Source organism: Mixophyes fleayi, chromosome 7 (assembly GCF_038048845.1).
Source record: "Mixophyes fleayi isolate aMixFle1 chromosome 7, aMixFle1.hap1, whole genome shotgun sequence".
Lineage (NCBI taxonomy): Eukaryota > Metazoa > Chordata > Amphibia > Anura > Limnodynastidae > Mixophyes > Mixophyes fleayi.
This window is the reverse complement of record NC_134408.1, coordinates 133,476,104-133,496,514: the sequence shown is the minus strand read 5'-3', so window position 1 is coordinate 133,496,514 and position 20,411 is coordinate 133,476,104. Positions and strand designations below refer to the sequence as shown.

The window sequence follows — 20,411 nt, the reverse complement described above, 5'->3', positions numbered from 1 at the left end:
CCAGTCACCTAATATTGACAGCGATCACTCTGCTTGCACCAAGCCTTACCTTTCAATTGCATTTTTTTGGGGAAGGCAGGTGGGGTGGGGGATTGGTTCTGTCAGTTGATTCCTGCCCCTTCCTAATGCCAGTGGCAATCTATACAGATGAGAGGAATTTGATCATTTGACATTTTAGCACTTTACAAATAAAGATGGCCATGCCATTGTAATACTGGAGGGGAATAAAAGTTTACATTTGTTGTCCGTTTAATGTTTTTAACACAAGAAGACAGACTGTGTTTCATGTTTCAAAGGCGCCCATGTGGCTTTATGTGAGGATAAACGTAATAAAGGATCTGGTAAATTGTGAGCAAGTGATGGGAGCAGCCAGGCCCCCTACTTGCAGGTGTAGAGACATGGAAGTCGGAGGTAAAACTAGCACTTGTCATTCACAATGTTACATAATAACACTTCATCCTGGGCAGTACTTACTACGGGCGACACACACATTATGTCCGTCTGCATGCAACAACCTAACTTGTTACATTAGCCTATTAATCCTGTAATGTGTTACCTGGTTATCCTGTATTCCTCCAGCTGTTACACCCCCCTCTCCCCCATCTCCTGTGTCCAGTTACGGTACCTTGGTATAGAGCTTTATTGACTAGCTATCATCTCCATCACCCATGTCCTAATATTGAGCATTGCGTATTCCTGTCCTGTTTGTTTTGGGTAATTGGTGTCAGCGTTCATTGTAACATTCAAAGCGGGTATCTTATTTTTGGAGGGCTGGCATGATCTTATTGTTTTATTTTGCTAGGGTCGGGTAATCTGCAAAGGACATTGAGTCAACGTAACACTCTTACATACCAAAGAAATAATTATCCTCTCAACACTGCAGCTACCTATGCAGAGCCATACAGATCAATGCCATACCGGGTCTCAGAGAGCGGGTACAACAGGATGCCGCAAGCTGCCCAGGTGGATGATGGTACAACAAGGTCCCCGTCAATTGACAGCATACAGAAAGACCCCAGGCAAGTAGAGGTCATTCACCAGATCTATCTTCATGTCCTTTATTGTGTGATTTATAAATGTAGCTAAAGGCACAAGTAAGGTCACTAATATGTGTCTATTGCTGAGCTAAATAATACCCCTCTCTTGCCATGTTAAGGGGTTAAGGTGCTTCTGTAACAGCAAACACAGGATAAGTGGCAGATAATAGGAATAGGCAGATGATGTCACAGCAGCTCAAAACACTGCATTAGGTTTTATTTTGTACCTGTATCCGGTATAAGAACACTAACCTAAAGATGTGGGAGAAACTCCAGTAGTTTGTAATGGAGTGGGAGACATAATATGTTACTGTGTATATACTGCAGTGGATGTCTCGCTAGCACTGACAACGTGTTTTTACCTTTTGTGGTTCAAACCTGAAAATTGCAATTTTGGGGTTTAGTTCTTATGTCATCGGCTTTATATTTAAGTTGTTTTATTTTTAACATCTGCATTTTCACATAATTTAAGGCATATTTTATATTGAATTTCTTACGTTCTCTAGAAAATTCTGAAAACCAGAGAGGAACAAGGGAATCCAATATTGCTGCTACTTAGTGATTTGTCATACGCAACATATATGGTCACCACGTGTCTTCCTACACTATGAGGAGCTAGACATAAGAATGTAATAATAAGGGATGCAGGTGCAGAAAGACAGGTAGATATTAGGCTTGGTTCCCCAAATGGCAGAAAAACGCTTATCTGATAGACAAGAAGCCCTGAGCGTTCAGGATAATAGATCCCATATATGTATATAAATATTAAGTCGTCTTGTTCTGGTATTAGACAGATTTTGTGAATTTGGCCATTGGGTTAATGACTGTTGGGTATTGATGTAACCTGTGGACAGAAATGTACCAGGGATGTTAATATGTTGCCTCCACTCACCGTCTGTATTCTGTGCCTCCACCCAGTCTGGGCTCTGCTTGTCGCGGGTCCCTTACCCACCTGTCTGTATCCCCCAACACAAATCCGAGTATTCAGTTTGGGATAAGACCAAATGGAACATTTATGTGATTGAAATGGTGATGGTAAAGGACATAACACACATAAGGGTTCAGTGCATCTAATACATCAGAGATCAATGAATCTCGAGAAGGCTCAATCAATTCTAATGTCAACATGGGTTGTAGCAATACATGATCATCACTTTCACACACTATTATCACTTTATCTATAACTGTCTATCTAAACACTTCACAGATCAATTAGGTGCATTAGCTGTAGTTACACTTTATTATCACACAGCACCATATATAGGGTGATATATAACATAATTATGCTGGTTGTAATTACGTAAATATGTTTGTTATGTTAGGTAAATACTAGAATAATGCACCTCTCTGATTGGCGGCCAAGCTGGGTCCATCTCTAGCCAATTACAGTTCTTTTAAGCACTTGTACCTAATCCCAATAACACGGCCTAACACACTGGTTCTTTTCCTGGTTATACCGGGCTGTTATGGTGGATAGTCTGTCACCTTTTATGCCTCTACATTAGGCTCTGAGTATGTGTCATTACAGGTAGTATGTGGATCATTGCACTGCGGTGTGTCCTATGTAGTCCGAACCCCAGTCGTAACCTCTCTGGGGACGATGGAGCCGATCCCGATAATGATGTCTCTTCCTTTGCAATCTCCTGATGCTTCTCCAGTGCTGTCCTTGGGGTGGAGGGGGGGACACCGCACTGGAGAAGCATCTATTTTTTTCACTTCTGGATAACCCCCATTCAAGCACCTGCTGAGAACCTATAAACTGATCTGAGCAACTTCTGCTTCCGTACCATAGTGAAAAATGACAGCTGGCCTAACCCCTACCTAAATAATGTTTTTGTTTTTTGGGGGTGGGTGAGCATGTGTTTGAACTATAGGCCATCATGGCAATTCTTTTATTTTCTGTATGCTTTTCATAAGGTTGCTGGGACGTATGTTATACTGTACAATCTACAGGGTGATTCAAAAGTCGCATTACACCCTTTTATTTCAAAAACTCTACAGGAATTGGGTCGATTGGCCGATTTCAAGATGGCGCCCATGTTTGGTACATACCGTAAAAGATAGACCACGTCACCCATACCTTACTGGAGTATTCAGGTTTCCCAATTTCCTGTAGGGTTTTTGAAATAAAAGGGTGTACTGCGACTTTTGAATCACCCTGTATATAGATTCCTCAGGAAAGATGTGGGTTAATTATATACCTAGATATTAGTATGGCTCCTGGCCTCCCCATTCTCTCATTCTGCCAAATCTAAATCCTAATTTGCAAATTAAAATTAAACATGAGTCAGGAGATGGTTAAATAATATTTTTTTTCTTGTATTACAATAATTCTGCCCTCAGTACTAAATAAGAGAGAATCTTCCATGCGTTTGTCTGTGGTCATAGTATTAACATGGACATGAGAAGATAAGATGGGCGGGATTAGAACAGCCCGTAGCCAATCAAAGCATTACAATCTTACCAGTAGCCCAGTGTATATCAGCTTGGCCTATTCATAAGTAGGTAAGTTTGAAGTTGAGGGGTCTAAGCCAGCAATGTGGTCAATCCAAACCTATTACTATCAACTGGAGCAAAGAGCTGTGGTCTGAGACTTCTGTGCATCTGATGCAGGAATACTGTGGTGTGCTGACTTGTCTTATGTTATAGAGAGCTTTATACCAACCAGATGTATAGATATAGTGCGCTGCTTTAACGGAGATGAAAGGCTGGAGTACCATTACTATAATAACGATAGTAGTTTCCAAGTGGTTGGACAAGAAGATTTTGTGCTGTGTTTTTCTCGCCAACAGACCTCTTCTTTCTAATATTACCTAAGTGACAAAATAAATGTCTGCTAAATCCTTAATAATCACCTTGGCACTTCCCCTGTCATTTTAGCAGTACTCCGGTATATTATCATTTTTGTTTTGTCTCTCATCTGTCAGATTCTTCCGAGGCATCCAATGCAAAGACGTTTCGGTAGCTGGATAATTCCAGCTGTAATTGACAGATTATCTTCAATTTTCAGCTATTGGCAAGGGCTTGATTTAGGGTGCAGGTCACCTCTTACATGTTCAGATGGGGGGGGGGGTGATCCATTTGAAATCTGATGCAGTGTGTCTTGACTGCGGAATGTCGCCTGTCTCCTCTTTTTGTTTGTGATGTGAATAACAAAAAAACTTTAGCATTTAGCAAATGTGTTCTAAAAATGGTCTTCTTGTTCCAGAACTATTTTAATGGTCAGTGCCAAATTGTACAAAGGAGAAAGGCGCATTCAGCAAACCATTCTGGTAGTTAAAGACTATAAACTATACTTAGGAGAGGTGTGGTTGTTTTTGCTGTATTTGAAAAATGTTCAGCAAAACATTAACTGGTTAAGGGCAAATAACCATATTGTAGTAAATTCTTATGCATAAATAGGAACTGAAGCTGCCTCATTCTAAAATAAAAAAAGAGAAAAATGGCAAAGGTTATATATACATAGTACTCGTATTGATTCCTCAGCCATGGTAGCCATATACACTGGGAACAGTGCCACCTATAGGCTGAATTGTGAACCTTAGCACAATGTTATCTCAAATATAAACATGTACCTACCTACACACAAACAAGGCTGACATATTCTGAGCTATATTAATAATCATGAGAATGCATCACATCAATTCGCTAGGGACTGGATTTTGGTTCATCGTACAAAATGCTTGCACCCCCCCCCCCCCTCTCCTCTCCAAGTGTGTAGGTGAAGGGACCGCTTTACAGTGTAATGCCACCCAAAAGTGATGTTTTATAATTGGAATTACTATGCTCTGTACTATCGTTTATTTGAATGACTTCTGATACTTGAAGTAGGACCTCCTGCCTGAAATTACCTCTTGAAAACTGAGAAATAAACTGTTGCTGCCATTTGACAGAGTGGTTGTAAACGGTTTACATTTTTTAGCAACAACTGTAACTAACTATAGAAAAACATTGTGCAGTTCACAAATTAACCGTTGTTTCAAACATATAGAAGGGGAGTTATTCATAATCTCCCATTGGAGCTACAGTGGTTCTGAATTTCAGCAGACTATTTCAGGCAAAAGATCTATTTCAAGTATCTGTAGTTATAATAAAATGTAGTGTCCATATTAAAGACATTATACAACGGTATATTTTTTTTTAACTGTTCCCTATTCTAATTTGGTTATGTTCTATTAATAAACATGGCACAATGACAGTTTATGATGTCGCAGTAAGTTATTTGCAAGCTGTACCTGTTGGTTTACTTAAGTTGGCACAGTTGTTGGCGCCTTGGAACTGGCACTTGTTAGTTTCACAGCAAAGTTTGGTAGTGTTATACCAGGGTTTCTCATGTACTCCTTTCGTGTTCCAACAAGACGCTGGCAAGTTGACAGGTAACAATGCAAACGACAAAATACTTATTATCTGCTGTTTGTATATATTATGAATCTTGCTTTGATCTCATCTGAGCTGGTGTTTGCTGGGTCTATCGACCTGCTGCATGCCTCGTCTCCCAGTAAAACACCAGATCTGCAGAAAGTCTCATCTCTGCCTTCAGGTTCTGTTCCGTGAATCCCTCAGGCGTAATATGATTAGCACACAATTGATTTTTGATATTCAACCCTCTGAGATTTGTGCTATGGTGGCCGAAAGAACGATACATTTTGTGTAAGCAGGTCATTTATTATGTGCCAGACAAATTTTTATTTTTTTATTTTTATTTTTTTGTCGTCATAAGCTCCCTTGTAGTTTGTTTCTTCGTAAGATAGACATTGTGTGGGACATTGTGCCTCTATTCATTTTAAAACACAGTTAGACCTTATATACCAATTATTTTAATTAAGCACGCTACTAATAACATCCATACAATCTTCAACACAATGATAGCTTATAATACCTTCACTTCTGAAACTGCTGAAAAATATCCAAAGAAATTAGTGTTAATATAAACTCTTTTATATGAAGTAACGTTTATATTCTGTTTAGTGGCATTTTTAGTCTACTTTGGCTATTTGTTTGTTTTTTTTTAATAGTTTTTTGTGTAATTGTCTATTTCCTTCCTCTCTCCACTGTTTTGTACTTTTTGGAGTACAGAAATCCACGTCTTTGCTGACGCCTCTTAAAAATAACTTTTCGGAGTAGTCATAAATCTCTATATACAAGTAGTCAGTAAAAGTTCCTGGATAAAGTAGTAACAAACAGAATTGTCAACTGCTCTTTTTCTTACTGGAAGCTATGATCGTGTGAGGTGCAAGGAAGAGGAGGACAGACACTTATTGTGGGGGCATAAGACTCAGGTTGACCACACATATGAAGATCTGCTTATTGGGCGATTGAGCGAAACAACCGCTTTGCATATATGACTCCGTACTTTCCTCTCCTCGCTCTGGACGCCCTCGCATGGAATGAATTACAATTGTGTGACCTACCTTTCAGTGGTAGCATTTTGGAATACTTGTGCTTATGTGTAGCTAAGAAAAATAACGGTTATTTCTATTACAGGGAGTTTGCGTGGCGCGACCCTGAATTACCTGAGGTAATTCATATGCTTCAACATCACTTCCCGTCTGTGCAAGCAAATGCAGCGGCCTATCTGCAGCATCTGTGCTTCGGAGATCATAAAATCAAAATCGAGGTAGGACTTTAACTCCTTGTTGCTATAAACACACAAATATGCATTTATCTCGCATCTTGTTTAGTTGTGTCTGGTTCTGAGAGAAAATGGAGCTTCCTGGCTGTGGTATTGTTAGGATTAGAAACAAACAGATTTCTTTTAATATCTGCAACAAAGTACCATCTAAAGTATATCTGTAACGAAGTGCCATCTAAGTATATCTGTAATAAAATACCATCTAAAGTTTGCCTGTTAGTTACGTATCGTAGTGTGGAGGGGGCCATTTTGTTGGCTGAAGTAATATTTAATAATTTCACTAGAAGCTACGGATACCACTAAGTTCCTAGTGAATTGTCGGGCTCCATTCTCATGAATGCCAGCTGAGCCTACAAAATTGCTACCTTCACTTCGAGTACACCGACTGAGACCATAAGCTACTTAATAGTGTGATGTATAAATACGTTTTATCAATATTTCAGTCTTGAGTTTGTATGTGTCACAGGTTATGTGAGGGCCCCGACTGCTATTATTGGAGGCTGATCTTTCATAAAAACGCCAGCTTTTAACATGCGCAAAAAAAAAACTCCTCAAAATCTATACAAAATAAACTGTATCGATAAAGAGCATTTTCCCCTCTAGCAGTAATTGTGTTTTAAAGTCACAATTACAGCAATTTTTCTGTCCTTGAATAAGAGTCACATTCAGGCAGTATAAAGGAAGAATTGTTATTGAGAAGATGATCTGTTTCCTGCTATAAGAATACATGCAGAATTTACACCAGCATCAACGGTGTAATGATGCCTACAACTCTGAAATTTGCACAGAGGAACATTTAGAATGTTAGTGTCTAAAATCATAGACCAACAAAGGATTTTACCCCTTGGAACACACAAGATTTGACGTCTCTTGTACTGTAGATAATCTTGGGACTTTCTAGTCAAACGCTTATAAAGGAATTGCAATGAACCATCCATTGAGGGGAATTCAATTCCACCCAGATTGGCGACACGATAACTCTATTAACGTTGTTATGGCAAAATCAACCCGGCTTTCTGCTCGCGGCTCAGGGAGCTGCAAGCAAAATGCCAGCGTTGAAATTACCGTAATAACGGTATTTAAGCGCTCTTTACCGTGCTAACGGTAATAGTGCGGAGGCCGCATTAGTTTTTACAGTAACACAGCCAATGGAATACCCCACATTTTCTCTTTGAACAAATTTCTGTCTTTTTCTTTTTTTTTTTCTCCCACTGAAATAAATATAGGCTCATATTAAATTGTGTGTTCTGTGGATGTTATTTGTTCAACACAGAGGGGCTGATGATTTCAGAAAACTACAAGAAATAAAAGCTCTTTCCCCTTGTGCTGTGTGTTGGAGCCCAGCTGTGGGATAGAAACGATGCAGAATTAGCTGGCATTCTTTGATCTTGCCCAGTTTAGTGACACCATGCGGACATGTTCAGTCTATCGTGGCAAAGAGAGTCATGTATTGCCAAATTCTCAAGGTCTGAGTTTCCCAGCTATGTATATTACAACTAGAGAGAGAACTAGAAGTGGTGTTTAAGAGTAATTGCCCTGAACTCTTCCAGTCACCTCCTCTTAGAGAGATATGAACTGCAAGAGAACTTTCCTTGTAGCGTCTTCAGAGCTTAATCACCCTGTATCTGCTATATGTGGGGGTTAATATTAATATTTGAGTAAGAATTGGTTGTCCAGTATAGACGACCACTTTACTGTGGAAGTTAGAGCTGCAATCTGCTTTCTATAAGTAGAAAGGTAAGTACATTTCTAAGCATGCATCTACTTGTCATTTCTCTACAAATCATTGTCAACTTTTTTAAATCTTCCTGGAGGGATGGCAGCCAGTTGTGCGCACACACTCTGCTCTCAGTATGTCATGTGAGGGGGTAGAAGAAGGGGACAATATCACAGTGTAGACAGAGCTCAGAGTGACATTCCAAAGCGCCTCTGCTCACTATGTCATGTGACTGTGGTTGCCATGGTAGTCACATGGCACTATACAGACTTATAAATCATTAATAGCCGCCTGGAGAATAAAGCAAGGGAAATGGTAGATAACATTCTTTGTATAGCCTGCCACAGTGATTTATGTTAAAAAATAAATAAAACAAAAGCACACCTTTTTTTTTTTCCCAAGGGATTGCTGCTTTAAATAGCTATTGTCAGCATTATGTCTGTCGTCCAGAGAACAGCTTGTTCAGTGATTAAGAACAGTGATGGCAAAAACAATGACACTGGGAGACCTGCTGACTGTGGAAAAATCACTTTATCTCCCTGTGTCCTATGACAAAAATTTCGTTTTACATGTTACACTAAACCCAACATAAGATACTGCTCAACACCGATATAAAAATGGCATGTAAGATTCTAACATCTTGGCGCAGTGTGGCCGCTGGTGTTATATTTAGTACACTATAAATCATCCCTACCTAACCCATGATTGCTGATGAATTAAAACCACCAGCGTTGTTCTGCCAACTGCATCCACGGCGCATGAATCGCAAGCAAAACACAATAAGGAGGTTTCCAAGTTACTGGTGACACAAAGCCTGAACAATGTCCCACAGGTGTAAAAATCCTTTCACATTATAATGTAGATTTATAGCGTCTTCCTCATCAATAACATCTGTTCACATTACAGCGGCATTTTAAGTGATTATATTCCTTTCTCCAAACCCATACACAGCCGCAGCTCGAGAAACATGGGTAGTCTGCTCCTGCTACAGGACATGCTCTGAATTGTAAATTACATTGCTGAAGTGTTTACATTTGACTCTTAGCTGGCTGTGAGCGGCTCGTTCACTTCAAATACACACAAGCCCAATTCTCAAAGGAAGGGATATCGCAAGAGTAGAGATTAAAGCAAGGGTTTTTCTCATAGTGTGTGTGTATATATATATTTATATGCAATTGTAGTTGTATAAAAGAGCGCACCTGACATAATGGGCAGAATATAACTAGAACATAATGACACTGATGACTGCAGTGGAATAGGGCTATTGGGTGCTTGCTGTACAGGGCTGTAGATTGCTTGGCCTGGGCAGCATATAAATGTTTGTGATCCCCATCCTCTCTATATTGGGAGGTGGGCTGATGTATTTAACAGGCCAGCGTAGGTGGACAAGGGTTTTAATTGATAAGTTGTCAATCTGTGGCTGTCCAGCTGATGTCTCACTACAAGTCCCATCATGTCCTTCCAGTCTGTGATTACAGAGTGCCATTGTTGCATAAATTGGCGAGGGCATGCTCATTGTACCCTGTGAGACTGTGACATCGTATTGTAGGAAGCCTTCGATTCTAGAACAGTGATTCCAGATTGCCTCTGAATGATCACTTGAGATTACATCAGTGTTTATCAACCAACAGTTCATTTGGATTATGCCAAAGGCAAGATAGCACAGTATAAAACAGTGGGGGAGATAGAAACTAATTTTTGCCACAGTGATATGTGTCAATTATGGTCCATTGTAATTTGACTTTTACTGAAGCTGTACTTATCATGTGGGGATGTGTAAGAGAAAACCATTAACAAAGATGGCTCTTGAATTTTAGCACATTATGTTATCTTGAAGGCAAACGCTTTGCAGCTGGGTTAATGTCTCAGCCCTGGCACAAATCAGTGGTTTATGCTCCAGGTTGTCTGTCTGTATTGTGTTGATTAATTTCCCTGGAAAGGTGCGTGAAAGAGAGGGGAGTGCACAGCAACCTAATGCCATGGTTGTGAACGCTTGGCTGTCAGCCTTCTAGGTAATGGGAGGGCATTGTGCAGGTGACAGGTCCCCAATGTCCATCATAGTGGTGGCATGCATTCTGTGGGCTGTACCAGTGTGTAGCCTATCAATTTGCTGTGATATCACCGAGGTATCGAGACATTGAGGGAACTGGTTCCTAGGGAATTAGTAAGGTACATTCTCTTATGAACGGAGGTGGACAAATCCATGTTGAATTCAAGAGTCAGCAATGCAAATTTTGGAGCCAGCTGGATCTTTTAAATAGCCAGAGATGATCCTTCAGTCACATCAATAGAAATGACAATCAGTAGTACACTTAGTGTATTGGCTACTTGTCTCACAAGACTTTCGAGCCCTGCTCAAGAATATGGGTTCAGCCCAAAAATACTTGCCTCCCCCGTGTATGTGATGTGTCCTCTGTAAATACAGGTAGTTGGCTATACACTTTTTACCAAAAACTGCAGCTGGGCTGAACATTGAATTTTAGCTTTAATCTGAATGATTAATAAATGTGATCATTAGCTCCATTTAACTGAAAATTAACTTAAATTAAACACTGTGACATTTCCACATTACACACTTGACGTTTGTTTTAAGGTTTTTTTTCTCACTGAATTTTGCAGGTGTGCAGACTGGGAGGAATAAAACACCTGGTGGATCTTATGGATAACAAAGTTCTGGAAGTCCAGAAGAACGCATGCGGTGCATTGAGGAATTTAGTGTATGGCAAATCTACTGATGAAAACAAGATAGCGGTGAAGAACGCTGGAGGAATACCCGCCCTCCTTAGACTACTGAGAAAAACCAATGACCAAGAAATAAGAGAACTTGTTACTGGTGAGTAGTGTGTATGAATGGCAGGTGTATCACTTCGGTCGTGCCTCTGTTATGGAGAGGAAATTATTGCCTTACATAGATGCTATATAGTGATGGTTATAACTTGGGGTCACCTGAGAACTATATAACTATACTTTGTTCATAAAAGTTCATGATGCCGTTTTCGTGATAGATTCACTTGTACAAATGTTTGTACTGTTGTGTTCTTTGTGAGTATTAAAATGAACCTGTTGACTACACACAGTAGTGGCAGCCATTTTGTGTATTGGCCCAACATTCATGAGAATGCTGCCTATAAACTCACTGAAGCATGAAACAACTTGTTCGTTTTTAGAGAGAGCTTTTTTAGTCAAAGTTAAGCTTTTTATGCACGTGAGACTTCTGGTCAGGAGGACTTTTGAAGGACTCAGGAGGAGACTTTTGTTAGCCTAAAATAGCTGACACTTTTACTAAGGCACAACGGAGAGTGTACCAGTGTCTTATTTCTTAACTCCTGTTATGGAATATGTTCCACAGGGGAATGGAGAACAGGATCAGGGAAGACAAAGCGTAGGTAGTTTACAATGTTCCTGTCATTTCACAAATGTGGCAGCCATTTTGAATGCTGAACCAATATTCATGAGAATGTCTCCTATCCGTTCACCATCCAAATCACCTACCACCCTGCTGCATATTGGCCAGGCCCCATGTACATGGGGTCAGAAAGTGCCTCAGTGGTTTTATTGTGTTGCATTAAACGCACTACATTCTCCTCTGATTCTCTACAGTCAAAATGGCTGCTTCTACTTTGTGTAAGTGGAAGGTGTGCTTTAAAGTGTTTGCCATCTGCAAATAGCTCAGTGAGAGGGGTACAGTGTAATGATTACAGAAGAATGAAATGTATGCCAATTACTCTACAATTGGGCTATTATATTAATGTCGGAGATTATAAACCTGTCTGAGAAGTTGGCTCTACAATTGGACTATTATATAAATGTTTGAGATTATAAACTTGTCTGAGAAGTTGGCTCTACAATTGGACTATTATATAAATGTTTGAGATTATAAACCTGTCTGAGAAGCTGCAGAATGCCTGGATTGTGCTTGGAGCAGTTAAACTATATTATAAACTTGCTTATTTATATGAAAATAGCAGACTAGATGGCTCTGCCACTAATTATAATGTTTGCAATGCATCGCGTCCTATGATTGTGGAACGACAATGTTTTACCCTATTGTTTGGGTAATTTGTTCCCTATGCAATGTTCATTATCACTATTATTTATTTAAAATCAACTCTGACGCCAAGTACACTGATTAACTAAAGCATTAGCATTCAATTTCAAGCTGGTGTGATATTGGCAAAAATAATTGAATGCTGCTCATGAATGTCTCAACCTAATGTTCTCTCTTTATATTCCTCCCAACATCATAAATGAGAGAAGCCGTATTCATAAACTAATTCATAAGCTAATGACTGATTTAACTTGACTAAAGTGTTCTTGACCAGTAACTGCCCCCTTCCTGCATTTCACAGTGTTCAAGACACGCTCAAAGTACACAGGCTAATTAAGATTTTTCCTGGATGTAATTATTACAATTAACATGTTACACACACAAGATTTCAGAGTCAGGTTCTCAAAGCAGAACAGGGAGACGAATAAGACATTAAAGCCACACCCACATAGTGATGTCATTACTGACTATATGCAAATGAGAGCAATCGATTTGCAAGTGGTGCCAGATTCATAAACCACCGATTACGTTCTGTGCATTTTATTGTAATAATTGTTTGCAATACTGTGTAATGTGCAGTAGATATGGTAAATATTGTCTAGTATTAAAATGTATAAATAAATGGCAGCCTTTTTGTGGGTGCTTAACAGCAATTTGTTCTGTCTGCTTTATGTATGATATAGTGACTGTCCTCCTTTAGTGTTGGAATTGTTTTACACTGCTGGCACCTGTTTATTAAGTGATTAGCGACTTAATCGATATTGGAAGCAGTGGGTTTTAAAGCAGAATAGCACTCAAAGTAAATGGGACCAATGTGAATTTATCTTTCTCTCAGTCTAATAAATATTTTGGTGAAGAGTGAAATCCATGAAAAATTCAGAGGTCAGTCAAATGTATTGGCCAGCATGATGATTAATAGCTTAAGTATCTAAGGTGCGCGTTCCTTTGATATACACAGACATTACTAGCAAAACTTGGCTATCGGCTGTAACACTATCTGCGTTAAAAAGATTGCTGGTGTTTTTCTTTAAAATGTATTTTGTACGATTACATTGCCAGTACCCAGACTAACATGCGAACTGCAGTGAATTGTCTCCAAAACTGGCTTTCCAAATCTACACTCATAATTGGGTCAATTCTGTAGCTTGACCCGAATGGCCGGATCTATGGCCAAGTTGGAAACGCGTACATCCAAATGCCCAGATCCCCTGCGGCACAACGGGTGCTATCAGACAAGGAACAGGTACAGGGTAAGATAGGGGTCATTGTACAACCTTCTTTTCTGGCAGTACCAATTATTATCTGAATACTTCTAAAGGATTTGGATCAGTAATTGTTTTGTGCCCTCGCTTGTTGTGATTTAGGTCTAAAACAGTCCAACTAGAATAGTAAATTGTGTGTGCACAGTATATGACATAATGATCCCTGGTGTCTACAGCTGCATAAAAAGACATGTGGGTATATAACAACCTTCAGTGTTTACCAAACCTTCTTCCAGGGAAAGGTGTTTTTGTTGTCTGGTTGTTGTTGTTTTTTCATTGTGTTTCTAAGTAGTTAATTACAAAAAAAAAATATTTTAAAAATCGACATGACTGGATCTCTTTGAACTAAATGGTGAATTTTACAAAGTGAAAGACTTATTAGAGTTTCGCGTGGGAATGCTAATTGATCATCGTTAATTGATCATCGTTAATTGATCATCGTTAATTGATCATCGTTAATTGATCATCGTTAATTGATCATCGTTAATTGATCATCGTTAATTGATCATCGTTATTTGATCATCGTTAATTGATCATCGTTAATTGAGGAAAGTTGTTGGTAAGATTTTGTGCAGAATACAAGGCTTCTATCTGGAAGTTTAATAATAAAAAGTGTACTGTTCTCTGCTTCACATCATTGTATGAAGCACACGACTCTGTACCATTCAACACTTACTTTTCACGGCTTGAGAAAATGAAATGCCGCCACTTCACCTCTCTGCTAGTCTTTAAACCCTAACTGTGACTGCTCAGTGCGTTTTATATTGCCAATGCATCCCATTCAGAAACCAACCAGGTTTAACAAGGACATTCCTCCACATTAAACCAGCCCTCTTATTCAGCTACATCTAAGGCTCTTCCTGCCAAAGGATAAAAGTAAATTCTCATTAGTTCCCTATCAGTATCTAGTGGAAACCCAAACAAAAAGCTGAAGAGTGAATGGTTAGATGCGACTTGCGGGGCTGCCCGGGAGAGGAGCATTGTTTAATGATAAAAGCGTGCAGTCAGCCATTTTCTGGTGTACATTCATTTCACTCCAACAGATGTCACGTTGCCTAGCAGCATATTAGCCCGTTCACAGTCCCTGATTACAGATAGGTAAGCCTCTGCGTTTGTTCACTAACACGCCTTGAAGAATTAAATTAGGTTTCCAAGAATCAAATGTTACGGGCAAGATGTCTCCGATGCACAGAAGCGCTTAATGCGCCGGCTTCTGCGGTCATTAGGTGGGTTCTCCAGCCAGTCTTCTGTGACTGGTACTGTAATCTGTTATACTCCCCAGCCTGGTATTAAAACAAACAAAATGTGCAGGTTGAGTTTTTCTGCAGTGTCTGATGATGATTACTTTAATATTATGCCGACGAAAAGCATTTTCTGTCTTTTTTTTTTTTTTTTCATTTCTTTTCTTTTTTTCATTGCTTCAAGGGACTTCTACTCCTAATTACATTGATGTATGCTTAAACTAGTCAGATCTCGCTAGGCTTTTTCACTGTAATAGTCAATATGTGAATTAAAGATGAAGCAACACATTTTACAAAAAGAAATTGATATATTGCAAATCTGTTTAGTAGCAAGATTATTACGAACATGGGTATATTTTAGTCACTGTTGGCAATAGTCCTTGTGATGAGGTCTAAAATACAAATTGGTTTATCTCATACTTGCCAACTCTCCCGGAATACGGACTCCCGGTAGAGCAGGTAAGTCTCGGGCAACTGCCTAGCCTAAATGGCGCGATTTGCGGTGAAACGCGTCACCTTGGCCCTGTCCCCGCGACAGAATGGCATTCTCGTTGCGGGGGGGGGGTGCCAAAATGACGTGTTTGGCCGCACCCCACCCCCTCCCACCCTCTAGACACGCCCCCCTCCTGGAATACACTTGCCGAAAGTTGGCAAGTATGGTTTATCTAAAGGTGTCCACACACAGGCCAATCCTAACACTGCACAAAGATGGGCAGTGTCTCCATATTTTCATCGTCCTGGACTTACGACTCTGGGAACAAGCGCCTACGTCACTATGGAATTGGGTGAAATGTTACTAGTTGAAATTATAGGCTTTATTCTTGTCCATAAAGGATCCGCCCACAAAATGTCTGCCTCCTTAGTGAGCAAGTGAGGGGCACACGTGAATGTAAAAAAATATATTTTCACATTTTTTTAGAACTTGAAAACTGACATACACTTCAGTAAGTGTATTTTCTGTAGTTGCCTGATGTAGAAATAAGAAATTAGAGGATGTAGGAAAGAAACTCCATAACAGATCAATAAAAACACCTGCTGTGCGTCTGACATTTCCTTAAAGGGAAATTAATCACCGTCTTATAAATTATGCTAATTAAGAAGCGTACTGGGAAACTTGACCTGATGTGTTTCTGTGATAGAAATTTTCTCTTTTTATGTGTTTGATTTAGACTCATTCATGACTTTATGTAGTTACAATAAGAGAACGGGGGTTATTGTACTTTTTATATGACAGACCGTCGTATGCTGCCCAATATTCTATGTTCCACAACTCACCTCTTCATGCTTGCCTACCCTATCCCCTCCTAGACCCTCATGTCCACATCCACTTGTGTTCTACTTGCACCTACTGTTGCTCATTACCCCCTCCCTCTAGAATGTAAGCTCTCATGGGGAGGGTCCTCTCTACCCTATGTCTCACGTCTGTCTTCCTCATATGACCCTGATGTCACGTCTTATGCTGAATCTTCTGTTTGTTTAGTCGCGCGCCTGGAGTTTGTACAGGTATCCAGTGCTACTAAATCTGTATAAACAATGATGAATAAACAAGTCCTCTGCAAACCATAGGCTTCAGGTAGTCCACGAACCTAATGTGTGTCTGTACCTATTACATTAGCTGTACTGTCTGCACAAGCAGTTTCACAATAGATTGGGAGAAAGAGATCCATTGATCCACTCAAATGACAGTAGATATACACGGCTTGGATGTGCTTTTATTTGCTGCGCTGTTTCCCTGATTAATTTCTTCCATTGTAATACAATAAACCACTTGTGTGAATGAGCCCTTTTATGGCTTCTTAAAATATCTGATTAGTTCTTACATTTACTACTTGTGCTACTGTAAAGATAAATGGGAATGTTCAAGACAAACTAGAGTGCACTACAGGCTTATGTGATATCAGATTTTATATCGCCCCACCATGTGCGTTATGTACGTCACCCTGTATTACCCTTGTATCTTTGTCTATGACACAGGGAAGAGCAGGCTGTTTGCACCTCTTGATAAAATGAATAATGGTTCCTGTGTTGTAGTCTTCTGACCATCGGCAAAGTCATAATCGCCAACAATCCTGATTTATTAAGAGAATGTGGCTCACCATTAGAGGCGTTGAATATATGTCAGAGGTCGCTGAGCAACTTCTCCATGATTTTCTTATTAAACAACGTTTTTCTGACATAAAAGTGAAAACAGGACTATAAATGTCCCTCCTATAATGTGATAATAACCGGGTTTTTTTTTCCCAGTGGAATTCCACATGATTTTTTATAATACAGTTTAGTGGTGTTTTATGCTGTCGGTTGAGCTCTGTCTTATGGCTGTGAGTTGATAGGTGAGCACACAAATCTTTCCTGTATCTTCTGGGGATATGTTTTAAAAATATCTGTCCCGACAAGCATGCCATGTTCACTTCTTATAATAAATCTACAATAAATTACAAATGTGCAGTCCTATAGCCATCATTCAGACATTGTCTGACAGTGGAAGGCTTTGAAATAGAGAAATAGATTTAGGCATTACGTTCTGAGCTGAAGTATCTACAAACATCCCAAAACTTTGTTGGTAAAGAACCCTCCAATAGCTGGTAAGTATTACATGATCCTATCCATACTGGTAACTTTGTATTCCTGGGACATCATTAATCCACATTGAATCAGTCCGCTTTTAATTTGCATTGGAGCGTTATATGACACAATTATGTAGGTAATCATTCTATGGTTATTCATAATGCTTAGTCACTTGTGCGAGGTATAAATCACCATTGTACAAGGAGTTACATGCTAATTACTCTGACTATAAAATGATTCACTTTCCATTAATGTCACTCTGCAAGAAGCAGCGTAATTTGCTGATAGAGAAAATGTGCTGCAGAAATTCCCCAGAACCTGATTACCTCGGGGCCGTCCTCTGCGGCTGCGTCGCTCTGCACCTCCGCATATATTTTTAGCTCTGATCTTTTTATCCACTTTGCCAATTTTGTTTCTGAAGACTTGTATTTTCTTTAATAACCGTGAGATAATCTCCTGTAATCCTCACCGGTGCTTTCAAGTATGATGATCTTGACCTGGAGTTCAGTCACTGCAAATACAGAATCTGCTTTTACCACGCAATGCCGGGAGCACAGACACAAGAGACAGAGGTGTGTGAAAACAAAGGAAATGTTTTTTGTTGCTGCAGAGAGTTAGTGGATCTGTCTCCTGCAAACTACTACACGTTAAACCGATAACTCTGCAGACAACTTACCTGTTCTGTTTAATGTGTGTTATGGCCATTGCCGTATCAAACATTGTGTAACCTTTGCTCCAGCCTAGGGCCTGTAGGCTCTGAGGGGCCTGTTTTAGCCTAACACATTTTTATGTTCTGGTTTTAATCGGAGAGGGTAAAGGGGCCCAAACCATTGTGTTGACCAAGGCCCCGTAGGGTTTTAATCTGGCTCTTTTTACAGCCATGCATTTTCTTCTAAATTCACCTTTTACAAGTTATCCATGTTGGAAGTTGTCCAGCTTTCATCACATTGGGCGACAAGTGACGCAAATGCCAAGTGATCTTTCAATTGTCAGCACACAGGACAGCCCGCACTAACAGATGTAGATGCCTAAGGCATTATGGTAGGAATTAGACCTATATATAACACTCCACCCCTGTTCTCCGAGCCTCCTTCATTTGTCACCTCCCCCCTTCCAAATCTTACTTTCCAGACTCTCCTCACATGCCATTGGCGCTCTGCAGACTACACATGCAAGCCGCTCAGTCCTGCCTCTTCCCTGTCCCAGCCAACAGGACCGCTATGAACAGTCCAGGTTGTCCCTTCTTGGAGGTCATCCTGTGAACTTGTTGGATGGGGGGGCTGATTTCAGAGAATATAAACACTGCAAGGAGATAAGGAGAATCATTTCGTTTATCTTTCCTTCCAGTTTAATGCGTTTTGTCGCCTATCAGTCAGATCTGTGTCAGATTTGGCAATACATGTACATCCGCATGATCTGAAAGATGTGGCCTTTCATCCCAGAAGCTGGATCAGACGAGGCACCTTAGTGTGAGCCGTCCTCTTCTGTCCGTACTATCAGAAGCTGTCATTATCTGACCACATCGATCATACGTCCTGACTGACATCCAATCTACATTACCGGACTTTTTGGGCCCATTCACATTGCGAACTTGCAGCGTAGGTATAGATGTCTGATATACATTTTCAACCCAGTGGTACACGTGAGAGAAGACCCTAAAGGGGTTCTCTAGTTCAGAGCAACATGCTGAAATAAGTGTTACATTGTCAGTTTGATATCACAGAATGAGGAGTGCAGAACTTGTTTCCGTAAAGATATCAGTGGACGTCACCCACCTGACTGTATCATGTAGGAGGAACTAACTAGGGGTAAGGGTTGTACGAAAGTGAGGAGTCCTTAGCGTGCGTAAATTGATGATGATAATGGTAATAACTATTATCAAAGTTATACCACAGTAACATATCAGATATTAAATGCTTAATACCCTACCCAGTGAAGCTTATAATCTAATTATCCTACAACAGGGACACCATCGTAGGCTTAGTTTAGTCACAAGCCAGTTAACCTACCTGTGTGGAATGTGGGATTAAACTGGAACACTTGGAGGAAATCCATTAAGACATGTGACGTTCATACAAGCTTCAGGCACATACCACTCTGGTCGGAATTGAACTCAGACCCCAGCGATTCAAGGCAGCAATGCTAACCACTATGCCCCCGGCTATGCAGCAGCAGCTATTTATATAGCACTAGTTCCGCAGCGCTGTACAGAGAACTCGCTCACATCAGTCCCTGTCCCATTGGAGCTTACAATCTAAATTCCCTAACACACAGACAAACAGAGAGAGAGACTAGGGTACGATTTTATAGCAGCCAAATAACCTACTAGAATATTTTTGTATTTTCAGGAGGGTCTAAAAAAATGTTTGAGAGACACTTATACCAAAGTAAAGTAAGTTGCTGTAAGTTGCTGTAAAATTAAAACCATTAGAACAATGAATCAAATCAATGAAGATTATGCCCTAGGCGCGCTGTACTTGTAAATTCAGGGAAGGGCAAGTTTATGTGAAATTGCTGTAAATTTCTTGAATGAATAAATACCAAATTGATTTGTTCTATTATCTGAAGAGCGAATAGATCTGCGGCTGACGCTTTCCTTTTTTAACTTTGTGTTTTCACCCGCATGCTTGTTCCTAGTCCTCCCCTAATAAAATCTAAGCGTTGGGCCATGCCGGTCGGTTATTTTAAATGAATTTGACGCTTTTAGGGAAAGTGAGATTGCTGAGCGAGAGAACAAAGTATCAGAGAGCTCAAATATTCTCCATTCTTTACTTGGCTCCTTCTTCCGTTCTGTGGTCTTTCAAGTGCTTCAGAGCGTGCATTGAATTATCCCAGCTTTCTATAAACCGAGAGTTAAGTCAAACGCCCCTGAGAGCCTGCTAACAAGGGGCTCATTCAGCCTGTATACA

At 40.0% G+C, this 20,411-nt stretch overlaps 1 protein-coding gene across 9 annotated transcripts in view; it reads left to right on the top strand.

Moving 5' to 3' along the window:
• PKP4 (plakophilin 4) overlaps nucleotides 1-20,411 on the top strand; it is a 115,797-nt gene that overhangs the window by 71,325 nt on the left and 24,061 nt on the right. For 8 of the 9 annotated variants that reach the window (XM_075180835.1, XM_075180827.1, XM_075180828.1 and 5 more), the window contains 3 exons: nucleotides 803-1,019; nucleotides 6,522-6,654; nucleotides 11,006-11,219. In XM_075180835.1, the coding sequence (XP_075036936.1) occupies nucleotides 803-1,019; nucleotides 6,522-6,654; nucleotides 11,006-11,219 (564 nt within the window). The remainder of the gene's footprint in view (nucleotides 1-802; nucleotides 1,020-6,521; nucleotides 6,655-11,005; nucleotides 11,220-20,411) is intronic. The other variant, XM_075180830.1, reaches the window with a different exon arrangement.